General features: G+C 43.7%; 1 protein-coding gene across 1 annotated transcript; it reads right to left on the bottom strand.

Moving 5' to 3' along the window:
- Positions 1 to 6241: 6241 nt before the first annotated feature.
- On the bottom strand, positions 6242 to 7538 carry LOC120063708 (complement C1q-like protein 2). The gene is made up of 2 exons (XM_039014003.1): positions 6924 to 7538; positions 6242 to 6421 (listed from the first exon to the last, which is right to left on the bottom strand). The coding sequence occupies exons 1-2, from the start codon at positions 7530 to 7532 to the stop codon at positions 6242 to 6244; spliced, it is 789 nt and encodes a 262-aa protein (XP_038869931.1). The 5' UTR covers positions 7533 to 7538.
- Between the last annotated feature and the right edge of the window lie 6521 nt (positions 7539 to 14059).

Here is a 14059-nt window from a genome sequence, read left to right on the forward strand (position 1 = left end):
ATCATGTTCCAGTTAGTCTTTGTAGATCAGAAAACAAATATGACAGTTCATCTCTTTTCGGGATTGTTTCCTGTTATATTGGTGATAGTAACCCACAAAAACTACAGTACATTTGTTACATCTGCATGATGTAGTGTTAGGTGCTCAGTGTGTCCCTCTCAGTAGGAGGAATGGTCACAGTGACGGTCCAGGGACCTCGCTCAGGACAGCGATGGCACGTTTGTTGCATCAAATGGCCAACAATGTGTACAGAACATCCAGGCCATTGTCAGGGTGATGACACATCCCCACGTTGTTGTCGTGACGACACAGTCACATGATGTATTCACCCATCACTCTGTTTCGAGCACTCTCAGTGAAGGTTGTGGATATTATAGGATGTGAGGTGGTAAATGGTATGGGTTGTTCAACCTTGACGCTTGGAGACATCTGGGCTTTAAGCTTCATACTGTGCTACATATGTACCCGTAAAGCCTGCTCAGAACTGTATTCACTCTGTTTCTTCTCTGTCGGAGATGAGGGGAAGGGATGAGAGAAGATAGAGAGCTGTCATTAGTATGCATGGACAGGAAACCCAGCAGAGCTGACCTTTGACCTCAGAGCCACACAGAGAATGCGGAAATAGGACAGATATGAGGAAAGAAGACCAGGGAGAGGAAGGATACAGGGGAAGAAGAGGAGAAGATATGAGGACAGAAGAAGAGGGAGAGGAAGGATACAGGGGAGGAAGAGGAGAAGATATGAGGACAGAAGAAGAGGGAGAGGAAGGATACAGGGGAGGAAGAGGAGAAGATAGAATAAAGGACTGTCCAATAGGAGTAAGGGAAAGAGTGAAAAAATCTGTTTTCATTCAGGGGGTTTTGTCTATAAGTACAGAGCAATTAGCTAATTAGTTAGTCTGCTAATCATACACACTTGTGATAATTGGAAAAATACAATAAGCAGTTTAAGGCATTCAAGCAGATAGATGGTCAGTGTGTAAACTCTCCAGGTACGGAGACAATAATTTATCCCGGATTATAATCAGTTTATTTGGGATAACCTGATATTACCCTGAAGAGACAACATAAAGTGTAAACATGATTAAATAGATAAGCATTGGGAAGGAGAGAAGAGGAGAGAATCTGAATACGTGTTATAGGTGAGGAAACTATTTTGAGGTCAGACAATTCCAGTACACACCTTTCTCTGTTTTTAGCATTTTCTGTTAAATGATTTTCAAGATGGCATGAGTCCCCTTTTCCACTTTCGCCTACTGTTATTCCCAGAACGAGGACATTTCAGAGGGTGTTTGTGAGTGGCTATATCTGCCTTGCCGGCAGATTTTTTAATATAATTGGGTTAAAAAAAAGTTCATTAGAAGCGGCTCGGAGACAGATGAGACCATGATAAAAAGAGAAGGGGCTCACAGAAGGGACAATAGTTGAAGGGAAGGACATCTGTTCATTGGCATAGAAAACTAAAAGAGGCATTCTCTGCACTTTCCCTCAGAAAATGATGCTTTTGCATCACACTGGAATGCACTGTGTGACCAATAAGGTAATCAGGCAAACTCTGAATGATTCTGATGAGTCAGACAGTAAGAGGAAATAACTCACTCACAACCCACTGGGCACAGATGTCAATTCAACGTCTATTCCACGTTGGTTCAACGTAATTTCATTGAAATGATGTGGAAACAACGTTGATTCAACCAGTGTGTGCCCAGTGGGAAATCATTCATTGAGGTTCAGCACCTAACTTTTACTTTTACTAGGAATGTAACAGTTTCGCTTAATCAGATTTATGGCTTCTGAATAATCTGAACACAGTTGAAAAAGCATTTATTGCAGGTAGGCTTCTCAATCATCATGCTGCTAATTCTTGCTCTTGTCTAGCTCTGAGAATCAGTATGGCCACTACTACCTTGAACCACATCAATATGCAGGACTGAGACTGAGATGTAGGTTTTTAATCAGTCAAAGTGACTGGGAAGCATCAGTGGCACGCTTGATGAGAGGGAACACATTCTGTTCTTTTTAGAGGGAAAACGGAGAGCAGTGTCACACCAACTTGTTGTAAAGGGACAGTCTTTTCACTTCAGTTAACATCCCCCTCCTTTTACCTCTCTCTCTCTCTCCCATTCCCTCTGTCCCTCCCATTCCCTCTCTCCCTATATACAGTAGCTCTCTCTTTCTTTGCCTCTCTCTTTCTCTCTCTCGCTCTCTCGCTCTTTCTCTTTGATTCTGTGATAATATCTCCCCACTTCTGCCTCGCCCTATAGTCAAACAGCCAACGTTTCATGCTATCTGACGCATCGCCTTGTGGAGAAACATGTTTCCCAAGAACAAATAGAAGCCATGCCCATTACATTAGACTAACAATGATTTAACAGCTAATGCATCAACAAGTCAACCATGGACACAGAACGGGGAGCGGTGTAAAGCATATTGTCTGTGTGAAGCAGTCACATACTACAGAATATAACAGAATATATTGTATAGCAGTAATGTTTTGGTATTGTGTCAGTATTGCGTCAGCATTGTGGCATTGTGGCAGTATTGAGCAGTACTAATAGAAACCATGTAGTTCTCTGTAGCTCAGTTAGTAGAGCATGGTGTTTGCAATGCCAGAGTAGTGGGTTCAATTCCTGGGATTGCTCATCTGTATAATGTATGCATGCGTGACTCTAAGTCACTTTGGATAAAAGTGTCTGCTTAATGACATTTACTGTTATTATATTACTATGGTGTCATTGTGCAGACAACATTGAGTCTTGTTAGTGTCTGTGGTTTAGGTGCTGAGTGTTTAAATATAAACGCCTCCTCAGGCCTACAGACGATCACTGTGGTCTCAGCTGCAGAGCTTTAGGGGCAGTCATATCACACACACAGCCAAGCAGCAGCAGACTCCATTCTTCTTTCCCTCTCACTAGCACAAAACATCCACTCTAATGGCTGCTTCTAAACACATCAACAAGACACTCAGACACGAGTCAATAGGCATTGGATCTTTACCTTTAGGAGTTGAGTTCTTATTTACAGTCCCAAATTAAAGCTGACATTATTCTACAAAGTAGAAATGTGTTGTATTAAAATGTAGCCCTGCATAAGGTAATGTCTAATGAATTCTAAATGAACTCAGAGCTGAGCCCTGAAGAACTAAGTATGATATGGCACTCCCAGAATCCCATAGTGGAGTCCCCTGATAGAATGTGTGAGTCATGGGTAAAGGCCCGTCGCTGAGTGTTTAGTACCCTCCTGACCCTTCCACAGAGGGGGCTGAGGCCGCCCACAGATATGCCAATCAAACGACTCATTATGCTAATTGTTCACTAGGGAAAACAAGTTTAATGCTTGCACAGATACACAGTGTACTATGAGATATTCTCTCAGACGAAACAAATGAATGCAAACGGATCAATTGAGATGTCCTAATCTACTATACCATGCATGCATTTCATGCACATGCAAAACTATACACACACACACTCACAAACACAGATAGACATTCACGAACCTACCTTCCACCTCACCCATTTTTGCATTTAAACTGCCTTGTTGAAGCTGCACACCTTGACTACGTCCCCTTGAGCCCATTCTTTCCATTATTTATCAGCTCTCTGACAAGTGGAGGGAGGCTGATTTCGGTTGTGTTTTAAGATGATGCACATATGAGAAGAGCCTGTTGCCTGACAAGGTCAGACAAGGAAATAGGAAACTTGACTCGCCTAAATGTAAAGAGACCGACTCCCACCGTTTACTGTTTAGCTGTAACTTTTCCTCTGGGATTTGGATCTTGGCTAAGTGCCACAGGATTTATGAGGTCTATATCCTCTGAGCTGATGTGTCAATATGGATGTCTTCCATTTTCTGTAATGCCCAGGGATTGAGACACAGAGATTTCTGTTCAATGAAAGCATGATGAGGTCACATTCTAAGAGCAGTAGGTATTTGGATCTCATACAGCATACATTACCATCCTATGGGGGGGGGGGGTGTCTTACTGTGATCTGCTATCTTTTAGAGGGGACAACCTCATCTCTACGTTATTATCTAAATTACATCCCAAATTTCCTCCAGCATTTTCCAGATGTTCTCTGTTCCTTGAAAAATTATGTTGATGATTTCAGAACAGTAACCAGCACATTTCAGTATCTCACACAGACCCTGTCCCATCCCATACAACACCTCCAAATGCCAGCCCCTTGCCCCAGCCTGATTGTGTGTCATGGCTCCTCATCAGACTGCTTCACCGCCCAGATGGTGAAGGTTCTCTCTCAGCTCAGAGATCCCCCCAATCTATAACCACAGATTTAGCATATTAGCTGTGTCAAACCAGTTAATGTAATCATGTATGCTGACATTTACAGTAATTAGTACAATATGTCCTGTGAAAGAACACACTGAATCCGCGACAATTGGACTACACGGCAATTTAACACTCTCAGTTCCTATATTAACTCCCCCAACTTCTCTTTATCCAACTGTTCTCCATCATCGAAACAAGAAAACCAAAATTGCGTTGTTGTTTTTTGTTTAAGCTTTTCCTGGAATATATTACTCTAGTTTTCTTCTGCAATTATCTCACAGTTCAGAAACAAGGCCACATTGCGCCCCCTAGTGGTAAAGAGGAAAATATATTTGCCTTTGCCTAACCCACGCTGTCCATGGTGCTGAACAGACTGGCGCTGTGGTGGTTGCTGTCCTAAGTGCTGAAGCCCTCTAACGCAGCAACTTGAATAAACAAATGCACCAGCTTGACTTCGGAAATCAGTAGGCCTATAAAATGATTTTTAGCAGCTTATATATTATTTAAACGAAAAAAAATGGGCTCCCAAGCGGTCTAAGGCACTGCATCTCAGTGCTAGAGGCGTCACTACAGACACCCTGGTTCGAATCCAGGATGTATCACAACCGGCCGTGATTGGGAATCCCATAGGTCGGCGCACAATTGGCCCAGCGTCGTCTGGATTTGACCGGTGTAGGCCGTCATTGTAAATAAGAATTTGTTCTTAACTGACTTGCCTAGTTTTAAAAAATGTTTAAAAAAATGTACACAACGTTAACATTAGCCAGTGGATCTTAATCCTTAACAATGTCTAATCAGCCTTCTACTAAGACGCATGAAGAACACACATAAACATATTAAAAAGTGTTTGCGCAAACAACAACGACATTAAATGCCAAGTGTAAGCACAGAATAAAACAAGATGCTTGATTCAATGACAAATGTTTACCCAGTGGGTGTGAGGAGGCATGCTATAAATATCTTAATATAGGCTTAACATGCAGGTGGCGTCCCTTGAGCATCAGGTCTTTTGTGATATCTGTTTAGCATGGACGGGTACCATAATGGAGTTTAATTTCTAAGCTGTTGACTTATTTAATGGGACATCTTCGTAGAACATGAGGTGCTTACACCAACGTCCCGCCAATATTGCCGGGGCGTGGATAGATCAATGTCGAGGTAATGCAGGCCGCTGCAGGCCGCAATGGGACATCCATCTCCAACCGTCCCCGCCACAAACACCGGCAGTGACACCGGCAGTGACACCCCTAAATGGAGAATGAAGGAGGAGTGAGACAAGAATACAGATTCCACTGGCTGGAACAGCCTATTAGTTCTAATGTGAGGTGGAGCACAGTAACAAACAAAGAACAGCGCTCTGCACCACACAGTCAGACAAATGCAGCACAATGGCATTCTGAGGTCCTTTAAAAACATGTAGGCCTATTAGGCCATCAATTCTAGGATAAATCTATTTGAAGGGTTAATGTATGGTTAAAATTATATATCTAATCCACAATCTATTTGAAGAATGAATGTGATCTTAAACATGCCAAAAAATGTCACAAATAAACGGACATAATAGAAAACATAATTTATTGAAATACTTACTGTAATGGAATAAGCTACTAAGACAAAACATGTTGTAACATTCGGTCCTTGGTGGACCAATAAATATGACATCTTACTCCTTATTTAGATTTTTGTTGCTTATTTTTTATGCATAAATATCTTAGAAGGCTATATCTTGAGTGGAAACACAGACAGACGTTCAAGCAAAAAATATCACATCACACGGAAATGTCGTCTGTATATGGGCGGTTGATATGTCTTGGCGCCCCAAACCCCCAAATACAAACAGATGACACACAGCCGCTTACAGTGGCGCCCGGACAATGGGCAACTTGCTCTAGGTATGATAGAGTCTAATAATGATAGTAGAGTTCACATCCCTGCATGTCTGGGAAGCGGTTTAGTCCGGATACAAAATGAAACCGGAAAAAGTGCTGTACTTGTTGTTGTTTCCCCCATGCGCCTTTCCTCCGTCCAGCTTGATGTAGATCTCGTCCCCGGAGTCTAGGTGAAGCACTACACTGTTGCTGGCATAGTCATAGTTCTGGTCTGCGTCCTGGGCTATCGCACTGGCGCGGACCTGCGGATAAGACAAATGATTAAAGTAGTGAAGGACTTTGCATCATTACTTAATAGGCTATCGAACAACTCGTCCCCACCCTGACCCAATGCTAAAACATTATAGATTCACCACTTTGAACCTACCAAACGAATAAAGGATGTCTTGTTTGTTTATGTTGGCAATGTGTAGACACTGACACAGCTCTAACCGCTCCAGGTAGTTGACCAGTTTAGGGCTGACCGCTACAGTAAACAACAAAGCCCTTCTTAAACCCACCTAACGATTAGTTTGTCTTTGCTGACAAATAAAGTGGCCCGAGCATATTAATTAATTCACTGAGCTCACGGTGTGAGATTAAGCGCATAGAGCAGATGCCGTTTAGGAGAGATAAGCGCTTAATACATCCAATACTGATCTGTGGCAATGCACACTGAGTGTGGCCGCTCTCCCTCAACTTCAGAAGTGTACAGTAGCATAATAACTTTTAAAATATCATTGCGTAATATCAGGTATAGCCTACCTGTCCGTTTCTGCACAAATCTGCCCACATGCTTGTCCCGTCGCCTCCGCGCATTAATACATGGTATGTAAAGTAGTATATCCCGGACACTTGGCACGTGAACTTGCCGGTAGACGGGTCGTAATGGTTCCCTAGATTTGTTACCACGTCGTCGAACCTTAGCACCTCGTATCCCTCGTGGGGGTTTTTAAGACCCACGTAAAAAGCGATTTTTGTGCCGCCAATTGCGGACTCTAGGCCCTCGGCATTTTCGGTCCTGCCACTGCTCACAGTCCCCTCCGCCGTCTCTCCAGTGGTATGCCCGGGATAGCCCGGTTTCCCCGAGTCCCCCCTATCCCCCGGCGGTCCTCTTGGACCTGGTGGACCCGGTTCGCCGGGCGGACCTCTCGGTCCGGGTTTCCCCGGCCGACCCGGCTCGCCTTTAGTCCCATGCGAGAACGCCGGGGGTGGTATGACGCTCAGGTCCTGCATGACTTCCAGAGCATTGGCGCTGGGTTTGGGGTTGTATGGATCACATATCATCCGACAGGTGCCCATCATCTCGTAGTGCGCGTCTGTCTTGGACGCTTGGACCAGCAGCGGTATCGCTATGATAAGAGCTAACACCATGACGATGCCAACCACAGGAGCAACGACACGCTTCCTCTGGAGAGTCCGAGAAACAAGCGCTAAAAAGTCAGTTTTCCTTTGGGAAGCAATGGTGAAAGGTTGCGAGTGCGCTAAAATTCTCTGCAGAAAAAGTGAGTGCACCAAAAAGGAATCACTTTATTCCAGGGTTAGAAAAATTTTAAAACAACAGATGTGTTGTAACCTTAAGCGTAGTTCACCTTGGGGCGGTGTGCCAGTATCACTAAGATTCACAAAATTGACAGGGGAAGTATTCGTTTTGGCATGGCTGGACACGCGCTGGATCTCCGAGCTGAACAGAGAAAGCTTCGAGCGATTTCTGTCGGTCTGCAACAACCAAGGGGACTAGAGCGTCGCTGACGTAACAAGTGAGGGCAAAGCCTGTTGCAATTTGGATTAATACTGCAACAATAATCATGCCATCTTTATGTATGAATTATAAATCCCCTGCACCTACGAGGAGAATATTGGATCAGAGAGCATCACTAACACTTAAACCCCATTATGGAAATGTTGACAGCGAGTTGTCTCACCTATATTTCGGCTTATTTGAGAGAACAAATCTAAGTGCACGTTTTTGTTATAAATGTGTCCTGTGAAATTACATTATTCTGTTAAAAATTCCCGAAATGGTCCCCTACATTCAACGTGAGGAAGATACACATTCCAAAGAACAATCAAAGATCATTGGAGAAAATAATCCGCATCAAGAACAATATAGGATGTCTGGAATCCACAATGGCATCTTCACCAGCAATGTAGCCTAATCTTTACCATGAAGCCAAGGCTGAAACAATTCAGTGCCCTGTGCTGATTTTTGCATGTAATGTTGAACACCTAGTCTTAGTTTATCCACAACAGGGGTTTTGGTGTCAAAAAGCTGAGCTAGGTCTGAGATAGGAGTACTCTCTGGGCAGACTGGTCAAAAGTCAAAGACATCAACTTTGGGGTTACTTTGAGACTAATATTCTGGGTCCGAACCCTGGTCTCTTGCAGGTGTTATTACACTGTTATTGTGATAACCCGCTGAGCTAAAGCCCAAAAATTAGCTTGGGGGGCTAACTGAAGTCTTTAGGTGTCGGTCTATGTTACAGTACTCATCACAAGAGCATTGCAACAGTGTAAAAGAACCACCTCCATTACACTTGCAGACACAAAGTATACCACTAAATACAAGTGGGCCTGCATGCCATCTGTAGCCTGAAGCTCATACATGAGGGCTGCAAAGTGGCACCCCCCTGCTGCTGGCTGGCACTCTCCACTGTAATCTGGTGCAGAGCTCCGGCTTCCCTTCTGTTGTTGGGCTCAGCTAATCCTTATCTCCTAGATCCGGGGTTTAACTTCTCACACCCCTGTCTCAGCAGGCTAAGCTAGCGGCTAACAAGGCGCCAGTGTTTATTCCCCCTCATCCTCGCTGATGAGTTTCTCACAAACACAGGAAGGAACAGGAAGCGGCAGGGAACCTGCCGTGTCACACCCTCCCCCCAAGTGACGCTCCCTGGGGGAGGTAATGAAGTCATTACACTTTGTGATTAGCATCCTTCATCCTTCTCCTGGATTTTGAGAAAGTTTCTCTGCACAAACTCTGAGCTCTTCACTAGTTTTATCAGTGTGATGTAATACACAGTCATTAGAGTATTGTCAGGGTGTGCTTGTCGGTTACTTGGCACATTCTAACATTACCAGGCCCATCAGGCTTTTCATCAGTAGGAGGATGAAGGGGGACTGTTCAAAGGAAGTATGGAGGTCCAATTACTGCATGAAGGCTTTCATTACTGCACGTGTTATTTGTGGATCTCTCTCTCTCTCTCTCTCTCTCTCTCTCTCTCTCTCTCTCTCTCTCTCTCTCTCTCTCTCTCTCTCTCTCTCTCTCTCTCTCTCTCTCTCTCTCTCTCTCTCTCTCTCTCTCTCTCTCTCTCTCTCTCTCTCTCTCTCTCTCTCTCTCTCTCTCTCTCTCTCTCTCTCTCTCTCTCTCTCTCTCTCTCTCTCTCTCTCTCTCTCTCTCTCTCTCTCTCTATGTGTGTATGTGTATGTGTGTGTCTGTCATTGCTCATGTGGATGTGTGTTACTCACCGCCAGTGAGGTCCTAAATATAGTTCACTATGCCTGCAGTCTGAGAGGCAGCTACACTTGGGCTCTATAACGAGACTGTTTACCAAGTGGTACATATTGAATTGGTATCTAGCTACATACAGTACTACTGTATACACTGACTGAGGCCTACAGTTATTGGCCAACACCAACATGCATCCTGACATTAGATACCGTGATATACTTGTCAAATCCTATTTAATATCTTGTAATATCTCTCCAGGTCTCACGTGCTATGGATACATGAGCTTTATTTGCAGTGGTCGCTGTCCATTGTCCTGTGGTGCTGAACGATAGAGTTCTGATTATGTCACTGTCTGCTCCAATGGTGATTGTCGCTATTAGGTTGTTTTAACTCTACCAACATTTGACCTTTTACTCCTATGAATATGTCACCACTGTGTACTACTAATGTGATACAAAGAGAGCACTGAAACTTTTTAAGCTGTCTGATAGTGGGAGTAGATCTTTCTCTCTCTTTCTTCTTGTCATGTCTACAATCTTTCACAACAGACTAAATTAACCCCCTACACAACAGACTTCCTGTCAGATTGGGAGACACTCAAACTGTTTTGTTCCAATGAGCTCGTAGCGCTGGGGAAAGATAACCACGCAACACAGCACTGAACCGGGCCATCTTCATGCCACAAGAGTGTTAGCCCAGAGCCTTGGCATTCACTTAGGGGCGCTAATACAAGTCACACAAACATAGACACACACAGTGTAAACAGAAATCACCATTGCTCTCTCTAGACTTTGCAATGATTCACGTCTGTATCATGACTCATTTTCTGCAGTAAAAATATGAGTGGCCAATTCCTACATGTAAACAGTCTCTTACGCCACTCTAGTGTCAGTCTGCCATTTATAGCACACAACGTGTCACAGTGCAACACAGGTCTCCAGGCAGGGGCTGCCCTACACCACTACACTAAGCCACTTGGCAACCTCCTTGAATTCAACAGACCTCCAGGTCACGAGAGAACAAGTTGCCATCTCTGTGTCACACTAACACCACGCCACTGCCTGTGACATCTCCACACACTGCTGTGGGCATAGCCCAGTCAAACTGTCTCCACCTATCACACTGCTCTCTTGAAGCTGCCCTGAGGGGTGATTGGTCGAAGCAGACGTGGACTGTGTGCTTGATGTACTGGTCAAATCTTCAGTTGTAGCATTTGCTAATAAAGTTCATAAGGTTGTTTAGAGGCACTAGAGCTGGGCAATATGGACAGAAATCCATATCACGTGAAATTGACTGAATTTTTACGATAATGATAAATAGAACGATAAGATTATAACTGTTTTTTTTTTATATTGCCCTTCAAACTACTACTACTACTTTGAATGTTGTATTCCATGACAAGTGGACGGTTTGGATCTTTTTAGGTTTATCATCCCAGTTCTAAAAGGCACAACCCTTTTCATAATAATATATAAAAAGGAAAAAACTCCCAGCACACTGGTGATCTGTGTAATTAATGGATCTTAAGAACAACGTTTCTATTTTAATTAAATCGTTTGTGGAGCATTGAAGATTCTCATTAATAAATACAGGGCAGGCTTGCATACAGCCAGGACCATGGGGCTCTGCTGTTCTCAATCTGTGTGCTCAGCTGTAACCCTGCCCAGAGAGCCACAACCACAGGTTCTCCCCAAACATCTCCCTGATGATGCACAGCACAATCAGCCACTAACACAGGGCCCATTACAGTTCACTCAAAGGCACTCCATAGTGTTTTTCCATAGACAATTCTTATGTAATTAAATATACTTTACATGAACGTCTCAAAGCATGACCAGTGTGAGACCCGATGAAGCTTCGTTTCAATTAACCTTTTTCTGAACAAATATTTTGTATACCCAGTGTCCTGCTAAATACACTGGATGTGCTTGTATGTAATCCTTTCTAACACATAACATGCACATCAACCTGGCATGTTACACTGTGTATCATCACCAGAAGCAGACATGTTTGGCATGTCACTCTGAACTGCCACTACCCAGGGTCAACATGGAACCTGATACCAGCCAACATCTCTGTTCCATATTATTCAGCCTACAAGTGAACCGTGTTTGTCCCCTTTAGCTGAAGAGAAATTCATGTATTTCCATGTTCCAGTTTCATGTTCAAGCAACTGACTTTAAACACACCAATACCACCAATTCAATACACCAATATATTGCCATTATAAATGTGTGCAGGGTCACAAGAGGAGAAAGTGAGTGAATAAGCTCAGTTAATGTTGAGTATTGAGACTATAAGACATGGGGACATGGCGAAGAACACAGACCAGTCTGTGAGCTGCCGCATAAAACAAGACAAAGGAAAATACATTTAAAAACAAGCCTCCTCAAACAATCTTCTCTGTTCGGCTCTCGATAGCTTTACAACCTTGCCAGAGAAAAGGGGATTTGCAATTGTACCGTTTAACCCGGTTCCTCCCCCTCCCATTGGAGGATAAGATCAAGAGAAATGCCTCTGCCATGTAAATATGAAATGGAAACAACGATCATAAATTCATGAGCTTGGCGGTTGAGAAGCTCAGTTACGTCAAACATGAAGCCTATTTTTATTCCATCATGATAGAAGAGATTTCAAGGCCAATGTGAGATGAGGGGTTATTTATATTGGATACAATACTATTATAAATGTATTTATGCACGGGATGTTCTTCTCTACCTTGAAAAATAAACGAAAGCTGTAGTTCATCCCAGTCTAATCTGGTTTCAGATCATTCTTATTTCACCCTAAACCATGTTCAGGTATCAGGTATATCGTTTGTAAAGTTTGAAGAAAAATGTTGTCTTTCCATTGCTTTGAGCTGATGTTTGTCCTGGTACATATTTGTTTTGTTCTGGGTCAGTATATGCCGTCTCTTCATGCCTGTATGTTTTTTGTTCCTGTAATTGTTCTACTGCATCAGCATTTCATTGTTTGGAGCTCTCTTTGTGTCAGCTCTTGTCAGAGTTGTACTCCAATCCTCTTCAGGCAAGGTTTTGCATTATTCTATTCTGCTCCAGTCTCCCAGCATGGATTTGTCTGTAGTAGTTAACATTGGAGATAACTGAGGAAGATCGATTGACAGAAATGTAAATAAAATCCACCTGAATCACATCTGCCTCTCCTCACGTCAGCACTACATCATACTGGAAACATCTAGGCGGGACAGACAAAAAAAAGACAGACATGGAAAAGGAGAGTTTTAAAAGAGAGAGTGAGAGAGAAAAAAGAGAGAGAGAAAGAAAGATATAGAAATACGAGAGAGCATTGGACATGCACATGCCTCTAGCTCAGGGATGGGCAACTTTGATAGGGGTGGGGGCCACAAAAAACAGAACAGAACTCATCCTGAGGAGCCACAGTTGCTTCCCCCCTCGCAGCAGTAAGTTGAGGCCCGAACTGAGTTCCAAAACTTTTGCAGGGAAATTGATCCAAGGGCCTTGGGCCGCCAGTTGCCCATCCCTGCTCTAGCTTAAAGACCAGTTTAATCTCTCTGGTTTGAGACCCAGGGTTGGTTGTCTGCTGTGGTAATATAATACGTCTCTGTTGTTCTGTCTGGCTATAACAGAGTCATGGCCAAATTACAGACGCTATTGGTCTGATATTGGTCTGTTTCCTGATTCGTCATTGTAGAGTTCTTATTAAAGACAGTCAGTGTTGTATGACTGTTGTTTTGTCCAGTTTGACCCACAGAGTGTATGACTCTGACTATAGGTGTGTCACATTATCGCTTGGTCCATTGTCAGCCCTGGAGCCTGTATTGTGATTCTGACCCAGTTCCAGGGTTCTGTTGTGGCTCTCCACAGTAGTGGAGAGGGTAGTAAGTTTTAAGTTCCTCGGCGTACACATCACGGACAAACTGAATTGGTCCACCCACACAGACAGCGTTGTGAAGTAGGCGCAGCAGCGCCTCTTCAACCTCAGGAGGCTGAAGAAATTCGGCTTGTCACCAAAAGCACTCACAAACTTTTACAGATGCACAATCGAGAGCATCCTGTCGGGCTGTATCACCGCCTGGAACGGCAACTGCTCCGCCCACAACCGTAAGGCTCTCCAGAGGGTAGTGAGGTCTGCACAACGCATCACCGGGGGCAAACTACCTGCCCTCCAGGACACCTACACCACCCGATGTCACAGGAAGGCCATAAAGATCATCAAGGACAACAACCACCCGAGCCACTGCCTGTTCACCCCGCTATCATCCAGAAGGCGAGTTCAGTACAGGTGCATCAAAGCAGGGACCGAGAGACTAAAAAACAGCTTCTATCTCAAGGCCATCAGACTGTTTAACAGCCACCACTAACATTGAGTGACTGCTGCCAACATACTAACTCAACTCCAGCCACTTTAATAATGGAAATTGATGTAAAAAATGTATCACTAGCCACTTTAAACAATGCAACTTAATATAATG

The sequence above is a fragment of the Salvelinus namaycush genome, chromosome 19 (assembly GCF_016432855.1).
Source record: "Salvelinus namaycush isolate Seneca chromosome 19, SaNama_1.0, whole genome shotgun sequence".
Classification (NCBI taxonomy): domain Eukaryota; kingdom Metazoa; phylum Chordata; class Actinopteri; order Salmoniformes; family Salmonidae; genus Salvelinus; species Salvelinus namaycush.

What these genes read in the sequence shown, in the direction of transcription:
- LOC120063708 (XM_039014003.1), bottom strand. Translation starts at nt 7,532, where the DNA reads ATGGTGTTAGCTCTTATCATAGCGATACCGCTGCTGGTCCAAGCGTCC. An exon ending in ATTTGTGCAGAAACGGACAG is followed by an intron (nt 6,422 to 6,923) that starts GTAGGCTATACC and finishes TCTTATCCGCAG; the next exon opens with GTCCGCGCCAGTGCGATAGC.